General features: G+C 37.7%; 1 protein-coding gene across 2 annotated transcripts in view; it reads right to left on the bottom strand.

The window, feature by feature from the left end:
- The window catches only part of cttnbp2 (cortactin binding protein 2), a 40,123-nt gene that overhangs the window by 4,509 nt on the left and 14,457 nt on the right, over nucleotides 1-21,157 (bottom strand). The window contains exons 3-16 of one of the 2 annotated variants that reach the window (XM_043264536.1): nucleotides 14,483-14,707; nucleotides 11,547-12,993; nucleotides 8,897-9,103; nucleotides 8,630-8,729; nucleotides 7,693-7,843; nucleotides 6,835-7,062; nucleotides 6,610-6,727; nucleotides 6,273-6,530; nucleotides 4,439-4,534; nucleotides 2,970-3,049; nucleotides 2,486-2,572; nucleotides 1,124-1,223; nucleotides 626-757; nucleotides 356-537 (exon numbers count right to left, since the gene is read on the bottom strand). In XM_043264536.1, coding sequence (XP_043120471.1) covers nucleotides 356-537; nucleotides 626-757; nucleotides 1,124-1,223; nucleotides 2,486-2,572; nucleotides 2,970-3,049; nucleotides 4,439-4,534; nucleotides 6,273-6,530; nucleotides 6,610-6,727; nucleotides 6,835-7,062; nucleotides 7,693-7,843; nucleotides 8,630-8,729; nucleotides 8,897-9,103; nucleotides 11,547-12,993; nucleotides 14,483-14,707 — 3,411 coding nt within the window. Of the gene's footprint in view, nucleotides 1-355; nucleotides 538-625; nucleotides 782-1,123; nucleotides 1,224-2,485; nucleotides 2,573-2,969; nucleotides 3,050-4,438; nucleotides 4,535-6,272; nucleotides 6,531-6,609; nucleotides 6,728-6,834; nucleotides 7,063-7,692; nucleotides 7,844-8,629; nucleotides 8,730-8,896; nucleotides 9,104-11,546; nucleotides 12,994-14,482; nucleotides 14,708-21,157 lie in introns of both variants that reach the window. The other variant, XM_043264535.1, reaches the window with a different exon arrangement.

Genomic DNA, 21,157 nt, shown 5'->3' with positions numbered 1-21,157 from the left:
ATCAGAAATATCTTAATATGTGTTCTGAAGATGAACAAAGGTCTGAGGGTAAGTAAATAAAGAATCGATATTAATTTTTGGGTGAACTATCCCTTTAAAAGTTCCAGTGTCCAGTGTATGTAATCAAAACAAAAATAAAAGTTAAGACGTATTCTTTAACAATTAGTTAACGAAAAGAAAAAAAATTATTTGATTTTGTTGTGCAGTCTGAATGTTTATTTGAATGATTCAGCAGTCAGATGGTATACCGATCTAAACCACACTAAATATACTAAACTACCTTGACTAAATTTAGAGCTGAATGGTTATTCTGGTGGTCTTCCCCGCAGCTCATTAGATAATGAGCAGGGCTGACCTTGTGGAGGAGTTTTCTGCGTAGATGACGTCCCAGCATGCCATTGAGGGGCTCGGTGTCCCAGCGCAGCTGAACCCAGCGGAAGTGCTGCTGTAATCGTAGCTCAGCACCATGCAGACAAGGCTTGGCCACTGTGCCAATCAAAAAACTCCCTTCATGGAAATAGTAAAGCCCATCGTGACCTGCCCATCAGAAAAGAATTGAACTGAAACGCTCTTTCTGGTACACTGACTGTTTCAGCTCTTCTCCATCTGCAGGGATGAGTCTCACCATGGTTGAGAGAGAGGGAATAGACAGATCCTCGGTTCTCCAGGGCTTCGCACAGGTCTCCCAGGAGGTGGCTGAGAGAGTGGGCTCTCTGAAGACCCTCCAGGACCACCACAACACAGCGCCCAGCACTGCCTTCATGCAAAGACAACAGGAACCCTGACACAACACAACTCCATCAACACCAGACGAACCAGTAAAATCAAAGTTACAGAAAGTGGGATGATTTAAAAGCAAAAACGTACTTCTAGTGCAAGTGACATGCTTATTTTTATAAGGTAAAGGCCAGAATCATCAGTGGCCAAAAATCATATTAGACAGTGTCAGGAAAAATAACTCATAGCGATTCCCGAACATTTCAGATTCAACACAGCATAAAACGCTCTGTTCTTGTTTCTAGGGGCCTTCTACTGTATCTTCTCCCTCTGCTCCTTTGCCCACATCATCACCTGAGAAATGTGACTCCTTGACAGAGAGCTGCGTGATTGAAGAGGCTCTTACCACAGTTGATGAAGATCTCCAGCAGGTGCTCTTTTGATAGACCCTCATCTATCTCCACCCTGACGACATCACAGCCGATCCCCTGGGCCTCCTGCCTGTGCTGAAGACACACACAAACACACAACAGGTGCATCATAAACATCATGACTAGTACAGACGGACGCCCACAGTACATGAGAGAAAAGACACACACTAACCATTAAAATTCTTTTGAAAGCAGCACATTATTGCAATTTATTCAGAGATTTAGCTAATGTTTAACATACTGTACTTGTAACACATCAAATCAAATTGGACAATGCTTTCTTAAAGGAATAGTTCACCCAAAAATGAAAATGTTGTCATCATTTACTCACCCTCAAGTAGTTCCATACCTGTACGAATGAAAGTTTGTAACCAGGCTGTTCTGGTCACCACTGACTTCCGAAGTAGGAAAAAAATACTATGGGAGTCAATGGTGACGCAAAAGCCTGGTTACAACCTTTCAAAATATCTTCCTTTGTGTTCAACAGAAAAAAAAAAAAAAAAACTTACTTTCGAACTACTTGAAGGTGAGTAAATGGTGACAGAAATTTCATTTTTAGTTGAACTATTAATTTATCACTCCATCCCACCCTACATTTTTCTCACCGAATAACCCATTACATGGAAATATGATTTTAGACTTGTACACAACCATTCAAAATATTGGGCTTAGTAGGATTTTTTATTGTATTAAAAATGTATGTTCTTAAAATCTTATGTTGCCCAAGGCTGCCTTTATTTGATAGAAAACCCAGTAAAACAATTATACTGTGAAATTTTACTACAATTTAAAATAAGGATTTTCTATTTTTAAATATTTAAAAATATAATTTATTCTTGTGATGGTAAAATTTAATTTTAGTAGACTTTACCCAGTCTTTACCTAGTTTTCAATCAACATTGAAATGACTTCCGCCACTTTTTTGAAATCATGATAAATAGAAATATTAATAAAAATAATAATAGACGTTTTTTGTAACACTACAAATACCTGACTGTCACCTTTCATGAATTAAATGCATTCTTGATGAATACAAATATTAATTTCTATCCAAAAAAGAATTCAGTAGATTAAATATTATAGTAAAAGACACTAAACTGAATAGTACTGTATATATTTGAATACATTTCATAAAAAAAAAAATTACTTTATGTATTAAACTTCAATAATAAAGCTTGAGCTTTAATGCATTTAGGCCTTATATCTTTAGTGTTAAATGTTAAGAAAATCCAAAAAATGTATGATGTTTAAAAAAGATTCTTGTTGTTTAAAATGAACTAAATACATAAACTTTTATGTATTAAAAACTAATATTTAAAACACTTGATAATAGTCACCTTGATATAATGAGAGATCTGATTGGCGATGTAATCCTGAAAGCTGCCCTCCAGCCCGTGGAAGATGACATTATGGTACTGTTCCACCTGACCACAAGCAAAAGTTTAAATGCACTATCATCCTGGTAAATATCAAGAACAACAGCACATGTATTATTCATTTAGACCAGCTTAATTTTATCATCCGTGCCAAATATTTTATTTATGCATGCCTTTATGCAGGCTTGATTACTCAAGTGTGTCTTGGTGTCTTAAGTTACTGCTTGTCGCACTGCATGTATCTTCTATTACAACATTTTAAAACACAAATAGTATCTGTAGACCCAAGGAGTCAAACCGATAGTGGAGGCTCAAGGAATGTTGTTTTGGTTCCACGGTATTACAAGGCCTTGTTTCTCTCAGCCCTCTTTATCCAAACTTTAAAGATCATCCAGAGGAACTCAGACATGCTAACAACTCTGAAGCAGAGAGTGAGTCAGCGTACCAGGCGGACATAGTTCTGCAGCAGCTGTAGAGGGATCAGGGAGTCGTACGTCATCTCATCCAGAGTGCACTGTGACAGGCCTGACAGAGAGCAAAATCATAGCAGCCATGAGCCGTAAATCAAACCTACACAGTATATCAAAGAGCACACAGAGGCCATGGGAGATCAGGAGATCTGCGTGAAATGGATTTAAGCAAGGGCTTCACAGAGTTGTTTTGACGTGCCATCGTATAAGATGGAATATTCTGGAGCCTGGCTAAACATCAGGGTCATGTGATGAAGGGGAGCACAGCGTGGCTATTCATTAAAGCGTGGAAACCCACGAGATCTGCTGATTCTCTCGAACACAGAAGAGTATATCTTTCTCCTTTATCGAGAGAAATCTTTTACACACAGTCTGATACATTTTACAAAATATCTGGCAATACTTGTTCCATTTGTAAATATTAGTTAATGCATTATGTATTGTAAACTATAACCAATACTGTGACACCATTTATTAATCTTATTCAATGTCAATTTCCACAAAGTACATTTCTTTAACACTTCAGGTTGTAATATACCAGTTGAATCATTTAAATATTTTTTCATGATTTTGCTTTTTCATGAGATCCATTCAGTTATTCAAAAAATGTCTTATGAACGCTGTTCTTTCTTTTTATTCAATAAAAAATACTGAATAAATGTATTACATAAATAATGAATGCATTCTTGCTGAATAAAAATATTGCTTAACAAAACAGATCCTAAACAGAATAGAACCGCGTTTATTTAAATACATTTCAGAAATGTATCCGGGAATGAAAATAAAAAATAATAAATAGAATAGATAGAGCTAGTGTTAGAGGGTCCTATTTAAATTTTTTTATAATAAAAAAAGATAAATTGCATAGAATAAAAAAAAAATAGAGACAAAATAAGGTTTATAGGAATAGGGTTTTGTATTTTTTTTGTTACACTATTTTAAGTTACAGTGTAATTATACATTGAAGTACATTTGAGTAATGTCCTTACTCAAGGGTTACTTGCATGTAATTATGTATAATCAATTGTTATTATAATAGTAAGTACATGTAACGTGTAACAAGGACACCTTCAAATAAAATGTCCAATATTTTAGCACATTACAAAATAAATACAACCTCAAGTTGTGTCAACCACATTTACACACTCCCTCTGAAACCTTCATCCGTCAAAAAAAAATTCAGATCATAAATTTTCTGTGTTTTCGCATCAGCAGCAAGCATTATAATAGGAAAGGATGACGAATACGGAAAACTAATCATTTATTTTTTATTTTTTTATCTTAATGTGCATCTTTTTCTCACCATTTATTTCATATTCATTAACTCATTTTAAAATATACTAAGAGCAATGCAATTGTGAAACATTAACACATTTTAAAATAGATATTAGTGTTCAGTAGGCCTTAGTTTGAAGAGACTGAATGTAACGGCTGCAAAGCCCACCTTTAAGATGTATGGTAATACGTTGACTCAGGCGTTTCCGAACAAGGTCCCAAGGAGATTGAGGCAGCTCCTGTCCTGGCAACCATACAGCATCTCCTGAAATACACACAAAGATAAGAGCTTAACAAGAGCATTCAAGAGAGGTACATCAGCTAGATTTATGTGTCCGCCTATGGTGAAAGACACGGATGTGTAATCCGTACTGACATGGGAGCAGTTTTCATCTACAGTAGTACTGCATGTCAAACTTGAGAGCCATGATAAATCAGCTTTTATCCTGCAAATCCTCTTCTCTCTCTCTTTCCTGTCTGTCAGTCTCCTCATGTTTTGTGTCAGGAATAGTAGATAGTCATCACGTTGCTTTCTGTAGGCCAAATCGCTTCATTTTGACATCTGCTCTTGGTGTTTGGAAACATCTTGTCTTGAGGGAGGAGTTGAGTGTAAACAAAAAAAAAAAAGAAGTGGTGAGAGAAAAAGTGCAAAAGAGAGAGGGAGAAGGCCAGAGGGGTGTGAAAGAGATAGGTGAGAACTTGGAGAAGGCTAGTTTATTTTCAGCAGCCCTGCATGACAACCCTTGGGTCGAGCCAAGCTCAGTTAGGCCCCTATCCCACGTCCTTCCCTACTTGGCCCACGGTGGTGTTGGACAACACCCAAGACAAGAGCCATTTTAACCTCACTAGAGCCAGTGTCAGCAGAACTACTGAAGAGCCTACACAAGTACATAATGGCATGTTTGTGTGGATGTGTGTGTGGTGCTGCCTTCTATATTCAGAGGTTTTATACCACAAATCATACTAGTGACAGTTATATTTGATATATATATACCACAATATATATATATATATATATATATATATATATATATATATATATATATATATATATATTGGGCTTTTTGGTTATCTCTTTTTTTGTTGCATCTATGACAACAGCAGTGTAAAATCACTGAGGTGGGAAAATTAAAACTTGAACAGTGACCAATGGACCAATGGACCAGGAAGCGCTGCAGCTGTTCAGGAGGCTGGGGTCATCTAAGAATAGACATCGCAAACGTGTCTCTATGCTACAGGTTGCATTTCAAAGAAATCATGAACTGATCGTGGTTGCTTCTGCACTGTACATTCATATCATAAAGCAAATGTATAAAAATAAATAAAAAAAAAATGAAAAGTCTGAAAATGATTCTGTTTGGAAACCATAATAAAAATTACTAGTGATATATATATATATATTTAAAACTGTGATTTTAAATAATATATATTTCATTGTATTACAGTAATAACAATTAGATTTTTTAAAAAGAAAAATAAATGAATACATTTAATCAGCAAGGATGCATTAAAGTGATGGTAAATACTTTTGCACTGTCACAATAAAATTCAATACTTTTGAAAAATCTATTTATCAAGGAATTCTAAAACAAAAAAAAAACAAAAAACAAAACATAACTACCAGAACTGTCCACTACATTATTTTTTTTTGAGCACCAAATGGTTTCTGAATGTTTATGTAAAACTAAAGACTAGTATTGATGCAGTTTGGTCATCTCAGAAATGTTACAATAGAAGACATTTTTTTTTCTGTATTGTTGATCAAATAAATGCAGCTTTAGTAAGTAAAAGATAATTATTTTAAAAACATAAAAAAAAAATCTTATTAACTTCTGACTTTTAAACAGTAGTGTGTTTTTGGTTTGAAGTGGACATTTGTATTACTATTAATTAAACAACACATAACAAGTTATAAAGAGAATCAAGTTAAATGAACACAACTGAATCTGAATTTTTAGGCAAGTAGCTAGTTGCACTGTAAGATGTACAGTAGATGTGTTTACCTATAACTACAGAGGCCATGCTGTTAGAAGAGAGCCCCAAAGAGTCTACTCCACCCAGAGCTTCATCCAGTTCCCAGCTCCCACAAATTAGCTGAAGGTGACTGGTCAGCAGGTGACTCAAGCTTCCTGTCATTTCTTCCCAGCTAGTATGGCGTTGGACAGTAATTTTGCCAACAGCGCAGCCGTCCTCCAGGAGATCCACAGGGCAAAGACGCTCCGGGGAGCTCATGAGCACCTGTACAACCACTATGTACCAGTCTAAAGTAGGGTAGAAATCAAAAGTGAAATGGTAAGGCAGTTGTTAATTATCAAGCTCCATTGCTCAAACTATACTTACCCAGGTTCTCTAATAGGTCTTTGCAGTCATCTGTGGCAACATCATGTATGGTGCGATTACATTTATCCCTCTTCTCCATGTCTTGTTGACTGTGGTTACACAAAACCTCCAGGCATTTCTGTAAACCACGTGACATGTAAGCATGCAAGCAAGAAACCATCTGTGTTCGTCAGTCTCCTCTTGTTTTCTGGAGTGAAGTAATGTACTCAGCATTAAACATGTTACCTTGTAGCCCCTGGATGCAGCAATATGGGCGGCAGTCCAGCCATCCTGGTTACTGTGGTTGAGAATTTGACTAGCCTTGGTTATGCCAGGGTGTTGGAGCTCCTGGTTGGGGTCTGAAGGAGATGCAGGGAGACTCAGGTCTGGTTCAGGAGATGGGTGGTGTAGCAGGAGCTTCAGAGGGCCCACGTGACCTGAACTGACCGCGGCATGCAGAGCCGTGCAGTTGTCCTGTGAACAAACACACAACTGTGCAATTAAGAATGTATGTTTTATTTATTATATATTTTTTATTCAACAAACATACTACTTTACCAATAAATACACACATTTATTTTTATTCTGGCTTTTGAAGAAGGGAAATTCTAATTTTGACACGTCTTACAAGTGGTTTTTTTTTTGTGTTTAAGTTATGTGTGTATCTAAGTTTCGGCATTTAGATTTTTTATTCTTAATTTTTGTGAAGCACTTTGGCCAACAAAGGTGCATTTAAATGCGCTACATAAATTTATAAAAGCAGAAGTAAAGCAGATGACAAAAATATAAAAATGCACAAAAGATGAACCAACCAGCAAATACCTTAATATAGACATTTAGAATTTCCCAGGAAATTTGTTTTTTTTTTTTAGCCCAGTAAATTAGAGCAAACTGAGAAAAACATCTAGGGCATAATTAAGTGTTTCTAAAATAGGGTCCGTAATTACATTCTGAGTAACACAGAGACAGCTAAATACCCACGCTCAACTGTTAAGGTAACCATGGAGATGAAAAGAGGGGCAGTATTTCCTAACGTGTTCAGGAACGCAGAATGTAATTGACATTTGTGTGACACTGGTGTCAACGTGGATCTGAAAAACTCACAGACGTGACATGTGAACAGTCCGCTCCTGCGTCTAGCAAGACTTTCACACACTCCACATGTCCCTGTTCACAGGCCAGGTACAGAGGGGTCCTTCCCTGCGAACACTCCCTCTCCAAGTCAACTCCACATTTCACCAGAGCTCTCACGCACCTATCAACGAGAGAGCAGATAACATTGCACAGAAGAGCAAATTGTGTAGACCCTGGTTACATGATATAATCACAACTGTGCAGTGCTAAATACATGTCCAAAAGAGATTTAATACATTTCATCATCTGGTTACTTAATACACATACTGAGGTAGTCACAAGCACATATGAGTACATTTTATTTTAAATGCTAATCCTTTTTCATGCATACCACCCACTCACCTGTCAATCATTTAATGCACTAAAGCAAAGGTTTTTATAAAAATCTGTAAAATGTGGATTTAAAAGCACGCTTCCTTACAAAAATCTGGCCCAATTTATATGAGGTGGCCTTAACTACTACGTAGTTACATCAAAAAATAAGTACAAAGTACTTATTGTGTTCTTATTGTATTGTAAAACAATGCTATTGCTGCTATTGAGGTGGGATACGGATAAGGTTAGAGACAGATTTGGTGGTATGGGTAGGTTTAAGGCTGGTTAAGGTGTAGACTAGAGGATGGATCAATAGTGTAATTACAAATGTAATTAGAGAAATTAATTAAATGCACAATGAAAAACATGTACACAATAAGTGCATTGCATCAAATATTACATTTCAATGTAAGTACACAGTAGTTATCAAAAATCCCTTAAAAATAACATTTGCAAGTAAACTTTTTTGTAAAACTCAGTCTATCCGACCTGACAACTTATGATTAAATCACCTGATATTCAAGAGCAAAACCGTCTGTTCTTGAAAACAAAAAAATAAAAGAATTAAAAAAATTGAGAAGAGAGATCTTACCCATGGTGACCATTTTCAGCAGCGGCATGTAACGGCGTAAATCCTGTTTCATCAACAGCATCAGCAGATGCCCCTGAAGTCAGCAGCAAATTTAAGCAGTCTAAAAAATATACATTAAAACATTATTTACATAGAATAAATACACATTTTCACTGTGTATGTACACACAAATAAATCTAAATCTATATTAAAACAATCACCGCATAGGCAAAGCTACAAAATTTCTGTTATTTGATGCATAGAAATGCTAATCTGCCCAGCACATACCTGTGTGTCCATTAAGAGCAGCAGAGATCAATGCAGAGGTTAATTCATGTTGATGGTGATGAATATCCAATAGTGGATCTTGGTTAAGCAGCATAGACAATAAAGTGACATTTCCCTGGGAAGCAGCTTGGAGGAGAAGGGTTTGCCCGTCATCCAGGGGGACGGGGTCACCGCAGGTTAGCGAGGGGACTATGGAGGGACACCAGCCTGGGAGGGTTTAAGCAACAGCAGTAACTAGTGAGGAAGGGTGCTTGTATTGTGTCAGAATGTGTTCTCTGATCCAAAACATTACCCAGAAGAACGGCTCCATTTGTCATTCAGAAATAATTTAAGGCCACTGCCACTGGCGCAGTGCTGACTGAGACAACTATTTCGTAGTTCAGCAACCAAATTACTCTCTAGAGAGATGAACACACAAAAATGTATGTTCTAAAGGAAATGCGAAGTAAGCCAAATTCAGTCAAAACAAAGGGTAAATGTTTATAGGATGTACACATTTTGGCACAGCATTGGAAATATATTGTTCTAAAGAGTGTATCTATAATTCAGATTCTTTTACAAATGCTAAAGTCAGCTTCATCTGTTTTTGGATTAGGTGAAAATAAAAAGTCAAATCAAAGACAAAACTCAATCAAATAAAGGAAATCAGGCAGCAGGCAGTTTATGGTACAATTAATCAAAGTCACTCACACATCACAGATTGTGTCAGTCAAACTAAAACATTCTTAACATGGAGCATACTGTGCGAGACACAACAATTAGACAGCATTAGAAGATGGAAACTACAGCAGAGAAACAGATGAATTTTGACAAAGCACAGGGAATACTAGCTAATTGGTATCTATGAAAACAGAATTCAAATGAGTGTGGATGTAACTAGTCTAGTATCTTGATTGCTAATGCTAGGGTATGTTTGTAAATAGCTTTGTCTCTAGGGATTCTCTATGTTTATCTCGGTTAGTGGAGGGAGTTGAAGTGAGAGAGATAGGCTTTTTCATTGAAGTCCAGTGGAAAGCAAAAGATTATTGGCTCTTTTCTGGGTTAAAATGGGCGGCAGAGAGAGCAGAGGAGCCTCAGAGAACTGCCATGGCTGAGTGGCTGCAGAGAGAGGGAGAAAAGTGCTAATTTTTAGCATTTAGGATGACAGCTAGCTAACGACATTTCTCATAGCTACCCTGTGGATTAGTCTCTAGTGACAATGAAGAGGAAGACTCTGCTGGAATACTTGCTCTGCTTTCACGGGCGTTACAATTGTCTTTCTCTGGTGCTCTCAGAGAGCTATGAAGAGGCCTGCAGAGACAGGGTGGTATTTTAAAATGTGAGAGAACTCTAAAGCTTCTGACATTGTTTCCAAGGGGAAAATCTAACTGCAGTTGGAGCTGTCTTATACTTTTGGCTTACAAACCAATGCATGACTCTACCTAATTGGCATCTTTGTCAGAGCTTTTTTGGAGCTACCCTGCTGAAAAGACCAGCATATGTTGTGTTTTTTGATGTTGGCCACCAGAGAAGGATGTACTGGTGTCTCCACCAGGCTTCCTAATTAACTCACCCAGCAATACTTTACAGGAAAGATTATGCGGTTTTACCAGCCACCAGACAATAAATAAAACAATAAATTGGCACTAACCAGCCAGATCAGCTACTAGGGTATTCCTGTTAATCTATGCTGGCATTAGGTATTATTTTGGTCTAAAACGTATTAGGTATTATTTTGGTCTAAAACGTATTAGGTATCATTTTATTAGGAGTATCATTTTATTTTAAAACAGGTGTCCATTTCTGCTAAGTGAGGGTCACTGTAGAGTTTAGCTACAACCTCAATCAAATACGCCTGAACTAGTTCATCAGGTCTTCAGGATAACTGCAAAATGTTGTGCTGGAGCTAATTTTTGCAGGACATGAAGTATGCAGGATTAGAAAGCTGTGCTTTCAGATATGAATTTACAGTTCTCAAACAAATACATCAACAGCATATTTCAGAGTGCATTTATGAAGAATAAATGCAGAGAGACATGTTTATAGAAATATTTAAGTACAAGATCTTGACAAATACAACTATATTGGGTTAGATGTCTTGGAACATCTTTAAAAACATAAAAATGCAGAGAACAACACCACATTCACAGGTTTAAAGTTTCTCTATAAATGAACAAACAGATGAAACAAAGAAACAGATGGTGGCATGGACAAGGTGGAGTGGTTAGTATAAGACATTGTGGAAAACGGGTTAGAGGTGGAACACAGGAGAGACAGAACCATGCTGTAGTTCAATGGGAGGAAAGGGGATAGAGCAGCCTCTGGCATCAGCTTCAGAATGGGTTACAGGAAAGACCCCTAGAGACTTTCTTTTTCAGGAGAGGGTCAACCTGACCTATTTGTATCTAAAAAGTGCTTTCGGGAGGTCAAGAAGCTGTCCTGACATGGATAGGGGCACTAAAGAATCTTACAAATATTATTGGTTACTTAAAAGTACTACATTTCAACCGGCAGGTAGCCCTAGTAGTGCATGAATGCTCCTCTCTTGGATTCTCCAAGTCTATGTCCTCCTCTGCTAGAACTTACTGAAGAATACATCAAGTATGGAAAAGCAGTGGAGTAGAGAGGAGAAGCAGTGAAAACAAGGGTGAAGAATGGAGCACCCTTTTACCTGATGCTGCTGCCAGGGGGCTGCCCGGGTGCTGGGGGCTATGGGATTGAAGACTAGGTGGGTTTATGGAGGGGCTACTGACAATGGTAGCTGTGGAGGAGGTGGTGACAGGGGGACACTCCACACATGCTGCTGTCGGCTGTGACCCCCACGGCCAGCCAGTACAGGAGGCACCCACCTGTGACGCAGTCAAGGCTGGGACTGTACCGCCCAAATCTAAGGAGGGCTTTGGTGGAAGTTGAGGGGTGGCAGTTGATTTGGCAAGGCCCACCCCCAGTCCTGTTCCCGGGGACCTGCTGGCTTCACAGACTACTTTGATTGGTGGGTGTGGAGGGGACGGTGTCTGGGAGAGTCCTGGTTTTTTTGGTGGGATGGGAGGTGGGTTACCCCGGTCAATGCGGGCCACAGTTGGTGATTTAAGGCCTATCTGGGGGTGGCCCAAACGCCCGGTGAATGGTCCCCCCTCAGATGCGGAGTGTGGCAGACCAGGACGAAGTGCTGCAGGGGCCCCCCCTGCTGGAGGGCTTGTAAAGCGGGAGAGAACCTGTGTGACTGTGTGGCGTGCCTGCTGTTTGGCTGCAAAGTTGTCTCGATTTGTGGGGGACAGATCGCGGGAAGGGGGGCTCTGGTTTGCGGTTCCATTTTGGTCCTGCTCTGAAGCAGAGGGTTGGAATTTGTAACGGGCTGCCTGGACGCGTGGACTGACCCCAGTCGGCAAGGTAGCAGACACACCAGGTGAATGTGAGCCATGCGCATGCGTTTGGCCCTCTCCTCCATTTTCTGACTGAGAGCTCCCATGGTGTAGCCCCCGGCCTACACTGGAAGTCTTAGGTAGGTTCATGCTAGCATAGGTGGAACCTGTAGGCTTGACGGGGATGGAAAGTGGCACCTTCTTAGTCCCTTCGTTTTCCTGTGGTACATCTGTCTGAGAAGAGGCAGCCTTGCAGACAGTGGCCTCAGTGCCCACAGCCACAGATGCCACAGTCTTGGGTTTAACTGGGGCAGATGCTGGGGCAGAAGGCAGTGGAGGGGCATCTTTGCATCGCTCAGTTCTTAGCTGCTCCACCTGCTGGCGGAGATTCTCACTTTCAGCTCGCATCTCCGCAGCACGCATCTCCTCGCGGCTAAGCCTAGACCGTAGCTGCTCTCGCTCTGTGTCAAACTCGGCCAGCTGTTTCTCCATTTCGGCCTCCATCTGTTGGCTACGACGCCGTTCGGATGCCAGTTCTTCCTCTAGTCGTCCCATGGAGCGGCCTTCTTGCTCAGTGCGGGACGAGAGCTCATCGAAGCGCTGGTTCTCTTCGACCACACGAGCAGCTAGCTGCTTGCATTCATGCACCAGTGACATCACCACGTGTTTGTTTTTCTCTCGCTCATCCTTCAGCTGAGCCGACAGCTTCCTGTGTTCTTGCTCCAGGCTCTGCAGCTGCAGTTTCTCCATTTCAAGCTAGACACAGCAGCAGCAGGGCAAACGTGAGACTCGCACAATAGATAACACACACAGAAAGCAAGACACTGATTATTAAACAATTAAAGGTTTGTCAGTCAATGAGAAATTAGAAAATTAAAAAATGACCTTAAAATCTAGTACAACAAAACTCACTTAAATAAATGTCACTTAAATAACCTTAAATAACTTACAGCTTATGTCTAAGCTCCACTAATGAAGCAATTGCATGAATTTATTAGTTTTGCATTAATTTTACAGTTTTGATGTATCAGTTTCTTTTAATATAAAAATGGAATATCAAAACAGGGGACACAACACTACCATCAACTGGTGCAATACACTACTTCAAGAAACAAAGATGACCAATTAGCTCTTATTTACACTACATGTAACAGATAAGACTTCAGGCTTTATTTACAGATTTAAGCTGCTTAGCCTATGAATAAATGAATACTTGCTCAGAAATAACAAGACAAGGAAAGAAACACTAGGTACAGTGGCTAGAAACAGACAGAATTTACTGTGATAACATACAACTACTATTCATGAACATCATTTAACTTTTCCTTATTGTGATTGGTACTATATATATATATATATATATATATATATATATATATATATATAAGCTGTTACATTTAACAACAGTACCAATGCAATAAGGGGACTGTCACCATAACAACCAAACTCAAGTGTTTATTATTGGAACAGAGAGCTCAGTTCTCTCAGTGTCAGTGTAACATGTAAATATGCATGCTATGTACCTATATATAAACTGTATCTTGTAATATATAGCAGGCCTATCTTAAAATATAACTAAATCCACTGAGATGGTGGACACAGCTGATATCTGGTCTGCAGAAACAGTGTGCAGTGACGGACCAGGGGTCACTTGTTTGGAAGCAGCATGCTTGTGTGTGTTTTTAAAGTTCAAGGCCAGTATTGATGTCATGTAGCTTGTATTCTTTGTAGCACTAGCTCAAATTGTGAGATATAGATTTACAAATGTGTTTGGCAGAGTGTTTTAGAGCTTAGCATCCATTTCTCTCCTTCTCTAACACCTCCTCCTCTTCTTTTTATACCGTCAATGCTCTCCTTGTCTGGCACTCTCTTTCTAACCATTTTCTGACATGTACTATGCTCATATGGAGGATAGAAAGAGAGGATTTTGCCTTCAAGTCTTGATTTCATGTCACTATTTCTGCCAGAGCAGCATCAGCACAGCACATTACTACACACCTCTTAAAAAGACACATACACACAGGTGTACACATTGCGTACTAGAGTATATTCCAGGAATAACTAGGAACACCTCAGCAAACTCCTGACAGCAAACTTAATCACATCAAGGTAATCCTACAGGAAAGGAAGACTCATTTGAGGTAGAATATGCAAATACTCTGAGTAATCCACACACAATCCTTTCTATAGTCTTGCTCTGTTAAACACATATTCTTACACAATTAAACACAATTTGAGGTCTTACCCTCTTCTGCCTGGTCTCAGCGGCCGAGAGCTGGGCAGACATCCTCTCCTGCATCTTACGGCAATGGGCCATAACAGCTTCCAGCACAGTAATGGGACTCGCGCTAACAGGCCTTCGGTCCTTTGACCCCGTCCCTGACTCAAAGTCCCTCTGCAGGGCGAGGAATGGGTCTGTCAGGCTGAATTGTCCATATCGCTCCTGCAGGAACACTTCTTTCCTACGAGCCTATGAAGAAAATAATATAGATTGGTGATCTTATTTATAGGAACATCATGTCTATTTTAAATTGAACTGAATTTATTTGACAATTTCATAAAAACTGTACAACATACATATATCTCATACACTTCTAGGAAAACTGTTGAGGATTAATAACACAATAAAGCCCTTGGCTTATTTCCATTGCGGCCCTCAATGTTAATCCTCAAGATATGGCTGTATACAACACATACAACTGCATGCTCTCCTATTCATATTTTAGTATTATAAAAACCAATTAAAAATAACATGGTTCCCCATATTTAACAGCACCAAAATCGCAATTTGCTAAAGAACACAAAAAATTAAGACTTAATATAAATATTATTAAACAGGCTAATTAACATCTTCAAATAAACATCTTTTAACCAATCTTTTAAAATCTTTTACTCCCTTTATTGATACTGGTAATTTATTCCATGCAATGGCACTAGTATATACAAATGCATTTTTACCCCATTTAACCCCCCTCTTTTACATGGACAAACATTAAACTCTCTTCCCCGGCATCATACGAATGCTGTTGTCTCAACATAAGATAATAATTATTTAAATAATTAGTTTATAATTTTATTCGTCAATTTAAAAAATAACTAATTTGTCAAGTCAAAAAGTGTGTTCGATACTGTTTTATCCTGTTTGATACTAATTTATTTTGAGCTTTTTACCATTTATTTTTCATAATTTGGAAACAACTACTATACCAGAAGGAGGAAGCATAATCAAAATGGGGTTGAATCAAAGCACATGCCAATAATCGTAAGGAATAAACATCTAATAATTCACCTTGCCTCACTAAAATGTTTTACCACATATTTTTGTACATACCTCTCTATGTACATAGAATATAGAATCATAGAATCACCCGTTAATTTATTATCTATTAAACAACATTTTTGACCTGAATTACTGTATCATTTATCCTGATCATAAAAGTATCATCCTTTTAACTTCATTTTAGAGGCAAGAAGAATAGCCTCCATCGTCTCTGCATGTAGAGAAAGTTTATTATCTAAAAACCAATTTGACATCTCTTGTAACTGCAATGCTTGTAGGAGCCCCTCATCACTATATATATATATATATATATATATATATATATATATATATATATATATATATATATATATATATATATATATATATATATATATATATATATATATATATTATTTATTGTATTTTATTTTATTTTTTCACAATCTGGTCATAGATAAGCCTTTCCAACATTTTAGTCATCACACCCAAGACAGAAATGGCCATGTTTTATTTTCACCCTTTCTTATTAAAGGGCATAACTCTGGCACATTTAAACTCTCTTGGTATTTTCCCTTGATCAATTGATACATGTAAAATATGTATTATGTAATAAATAAGAAGCAAGAGTCCCTAAAAGATTTGCAGTATACCATCAATCCCAGAAGCCTTCATTTCATTTAGACCTTTTAAAACCTCTTTTTTAGTGATTGATCTTAACTTAAATTAATCTTGAAAAACACAGCGGTGTTCATAAAAGGTTTGCACTTTCATTTCATTATAAATTATCTTGTTAAGACTGTATTTTTAATAGCTCTGCACGTTCCCAATTGTATGTATGTTATATCAAAATCACCTTTGTTTGACACATACATTTAAATATTCAGTTAGGCTGTATATTCTGAATAAGACAAATGAATTCTGATCATTACAGGGACACAGTGTGCAAGCTGTTCTGTTCAGCAGGCCTATTTCCAGAAGCAAGAAAATTGGCTTAATTTTGCTAAGGCAAATAATTTACATAGTGCTTATATAATAGATACAATTCTGATCAGTATTTAAATATTCTTGTGTATGTAAACACAGAAAATGAGAAACTTTTTTGAGGTCAAGAGGTAAAAACAAATCCTAGCATCATTATAATGCCAATGTGGTGCCTGTGGGATGCTGGCAAATCATTGTGAAATAACACAGAGCAATTATTACACATTATGTTCCCTTGGTGATGCATGTACAGTAAGTGGTGGGTGAGAAGAAATGTCTTGCTGACTTAATGTGCTATGGCCTAGAGACATGCAAGTCACCAACCTCGCTCGTGATCTTGTGTGCATCTGTTCTGGGAACTATTCTGTCTTGGGGAATTTACTGCATAAACAATCGTGTTCCATTAATTAAAGTAAATGTTAATAGCAAAAGAAGCCTTTATGCTCTTCCCCTCTCCAACACACACATAAACCTACATCCTCACACTCAAACATGCACACTCACACAGAAAGCAGGTTAGCACCTCTTCAGGGATCAATAAGCCTGATGTTTACTTGGGTCATGTCAAGTTGCCATGGATGGTGTTTTATATTTGTGCATGTGATACTGTAAACTTCCCATAGATTATTTTGGTTAATTATATGTTTTTACAAGTTACATTAAATTTTATTTATTAAAGCTACATTTAAGTTACATTTCTAAACTGTTGATATCACATTTTAATAGTAAAATTCCAGCAAATCAAAGATGCAGTTTTTAACACAAATTAATTTCTTTTTACAGTTTAAGACACAGATGATGTTAAATGATTACAAGAACATTACAAGTGAGTCTGTCCTCACAAAACATGCTCAGTGTCAGGCAACCCACTGGGCTGATCTACACTACCCATCTGGTCTTGGATGAGTAATGCTATAAAATGAACAAGCAATCAAATAGGAGAGATAATCTGCAAGTTTACTCTCTACAGGGTGTCCTTATTTAACACATTCTGTGTAGTGGAAGCAGAAGGAACCATGCAAAGAGCACAAAGCATCCTGGAGGCTAATGGCCAACTATTGCCTAACCATAGAAGGAAATAATCAACCCACAGAGGTACAAACACGCACACATACACATGCAATGCCTGAGATGGATGACTCTCATTGCAAGTGTCAGGATCAGTTTACTTCTGCTAAGTATCACAGCTTTCAAGGGCATAAAAGTTCTCTAAGTGAGTTGCTTTCAGTCCACTTAACACGAACAGACAGACCAGTGCTGGACCAGGCTTATTTCATTATGAGTGCAGTCTGCCATATAAGTGGAAAACAAAAGGAAGTGGGTGAGAAAAATTGGAGATAGCCTCAAATCCAAGGAATGCACATGGATGGATGATGTTTCAAAAAGACTGAACATTACACCATGGTCTACTACAGAATTATGATCAAGTGGAAAGAAATTATGCTTGTGGTGGTTTATAACGTGAATTTCTTTTAAAAGGACCTTTACTTTCAGTTTTGCATTCTCGAACGCCAGAGAAAAAATTACCATCCCAAATCCTATGGTTACAAAACAACACATTAATTCATCAGATCCATTGCTAATGCTTAAAGGAACACTCCACTATTTTGGAAATAGGCCAATTTTCCAACTCCCCTAGAGTTAAACAGTTGAGTTTGACCATTTTCTAATCCATTCAGATGACCTTTGGATCTGGCGGAGCTCTTTTAGCCGCAGCTTAGCATAGATCATTGTATCTGATTAGACCATTAGCATCTTGCTCAAAAACTCCAGGGGAGTCAGAAAGTTAAGAGGCTTAATAGAAGACTATTTTCCAACAAAGTGAAGTGTTCCTTTAACGATTTTGTTGTTTTCCCACTAGAAACGATGCTGAATGTCAACTTAATAAAAACGAATATGATTTCCATATTTAAATCGTCTAAGCTTAATATTTCATCCCATATATTTTTTCACAGAGATAAGAAAACATACTCTAGAGTAGGAATGACCCAGGAAGCACAGTATGAACGCAACAGAAAGAGAACATTATAAAACATACTCCTGTTATTCTAACCAACAACTGTGAAGGAGCTAGTAAACATTGCAAAGTCTAGAGAAAAAGAGTGAGGAGGGGGCTGAGGGAAAGACTGAGAGCAAGAGAGAGAGCGAGAGATCTAAAGAGATGGGAGTCTGGAGGCGGGAGAAATGTCTGTGTGTCATAGCAGATAGAGAATGGAGGGCTTTGAGATTCTCAGCCATCTGGCACTTTCCTCTAGGCTTTCACAAATCTCTTCTATAATCACAGAGGCTGTGTCGTCCCTCCTCCTTCTTATGAACTACTTTATCTGTCCATCACGGATCACCGGGGTCAGGAGCAACATTCAACACATTGCGTGGTGTTAAGAGTAAAAAATGAGGCTGTAGTGGAAGAAACTAGCCATAAAACAACAAAGAAGAGTTACGTCTGACTGATATAATTAGTGATTGTGAAAAATCTGAACAAAGCTGCTTTGCACAAAGCACATCTGCTAATACTAATACTAAAGTTTTAGATAGTTATAATGAGGTCATGATTCAGTTGTCGTTCCCTTTTATACTGTAGAAAGAAATTCCAATCTTTTAGGCATAAATTTCTATTTTTCCGCAGAGCAATTTATTAAGAGAGCTACAGGGAAAAACCCCTTGCTTCAGGCCAAAATGAAACTTACCAAAATTACAAGAAAAAAAGGGCCTTATACTATACTTTTCTTGGAAGCCCACTTATAATTTTATTCATGGTTGTAATTTATGTTTGCAAAGGCCATTTTCAATTTCAATTTAAAAGTAAGATTTCACCATTAAAAAAAAATAAATAAAAAATTCCTGTTTACTCATGTCATTCCAAACCAGATTTTCTTTCTTCTGTGGTACACACACACACACACACACGTTGAGAAACAAATAACACTGGAGCTCACTGACTTCTGTTGTACAGAGGAAAAAACGTATATGGCATTTATTGTATATGGAGATATATTCTTTTCAGATATGCCTTTATCATCACTTTATCTTTTTGTCAATTTAAAGCATCCTTCCTTGATAAATAAAAGTATTCATTTCTATAATTATAAATCAAATAAAAGCAGGCTTTGTGAGAGAAATCTTCTTTGTGTTCTTCAGAAGAAAGGTCTGAACATGAAGGTGACTGACTTACAAATTTTTGTGTGAACCCTTTCTTTAATTTGTGCAGGCACATGCTAATATGTGTGAAAATCATGGTGATTTGTAAAAAATATTTTTTTTCTGCCATCCAAACAACCCAGCTGGCCTGGAGAGAAAGCAGGGAAAAACATATTACCCATTAAAAGTCAAGTTTATTTGTATAGCTGTATGCTAATCTGACTGGGTTTTTAGAGGCTGAATAAGACAAGAAAACCTGTTGAAACTTCACAGACACTTTCTGCCAGGTCTTGAGCTTAAACTGTGTACACAGGACTCCTGGTGGAGTTCAGGCAGGTCTCTGGTATTATTAGCATTAACCTTTACAGGCACGCGCTGGCTGAGTGAGGGGTCCAGGGCACGCCACCAAAGCGGAAGAGATGCTGAAAATGAGCAGAGGCAGAGAGCAGGACAAAGACTGTTTGATGGGAGTGACAGGGGATGACTGAAATAATGGGAAAGAACGTGAGAAAAAGACAATATACGGAATCAACACCATAATAAACCCATCACAGATATTTGCAAAAACAGTCATCTACTAACTGCAAATAATCAGTTTTGGGCATGTTACTTTAAAAAAATAATTAGTTACTTCTCAAAAACAGTAACTGAGTTGCATTATTGTAAAAGTAACTAATTGCCAGGGAAAGTAGCTTTTCCATTATTTAACAAAAATAAAAATATTCAAATGTGTCAAATAACTTATTAATAACAATATTAAATATGTTAAATGAATGAAATAGACACTAAATAGAACTAATTATTATTATAAAGCATTCTACACTAACCTATTTACAAGTTTCTGTGGGACAATGTGATAGACACCTATGAAATGCAATATTATTGTAAAGATTATGAACTCTCTATGGACACCTCAGCAATAAAATCGTCATAGTAATTTTTTGTCGCATTATTATGTAGCATTATAAGATGACAGAAATTTAGTAATTAGAATAACCATGACCGCATATTTGTCACGTTGACTGAGTTTAGGAGTGGTGTTTAAGATACTGCGTTATTTAGGGTTTCTACAAAAGGCGGCAAAATAAAAAAAATAATAGTGATAAACTACGATGAATTCTTCTACTAATAACAATATAAAATACACTCATGAATATTAATCACGTTGTTTGCGTTCGCTCACATTGATTTGCTGAAATCAGAAGAGGGACAACAATAGGTGAGGGCCAGCCAATGAGATTGTTATTTGCATATTAGTCCCGCCCACTACCAGAGAAACCGGCAGTTCTTAAAAGCTGGAGAATTCCAAAGGAACAGGAAAATACAACAAAAACACCTTCACACTAGTTTACGTTGCGTTAAATACAGGTACGTCACACTGCACATCAATTCAGATGAACTGAAAAATAAAATTATAGGCCTAATAATATTAGCCTGAAAGGTAACAAGTCACTTCCATCAAGCTGATGCCAATTCAAGTGTCTCAATGTGAGCCGCGAACCTAAAAATTTGCCGTCATCTTCCAGCAGATGCCCTTTA

This window comes from Puntigrus tetrazona, chromosome 18, assembly GCF_018831695.1.
Source record: "Puntigrus tetrazona isolate hp1 chromosome 18, ASM1883169v1, whole genome shotgun sequence".
In the NCBI taxonomy this organism is placed as follows: domain Eukaryota; kingdom Metazoa; phylum Chordata; class Actinopteri; order Cypriniformes; family Cyprinidae; genus Puntigrus; species Puntigrus tetrazona.
The sequence above is the reverse complement of the archived record's forward strand: the minus strand, read 5'-3'. Positions and strand labels throughout refer to the sequence as shown.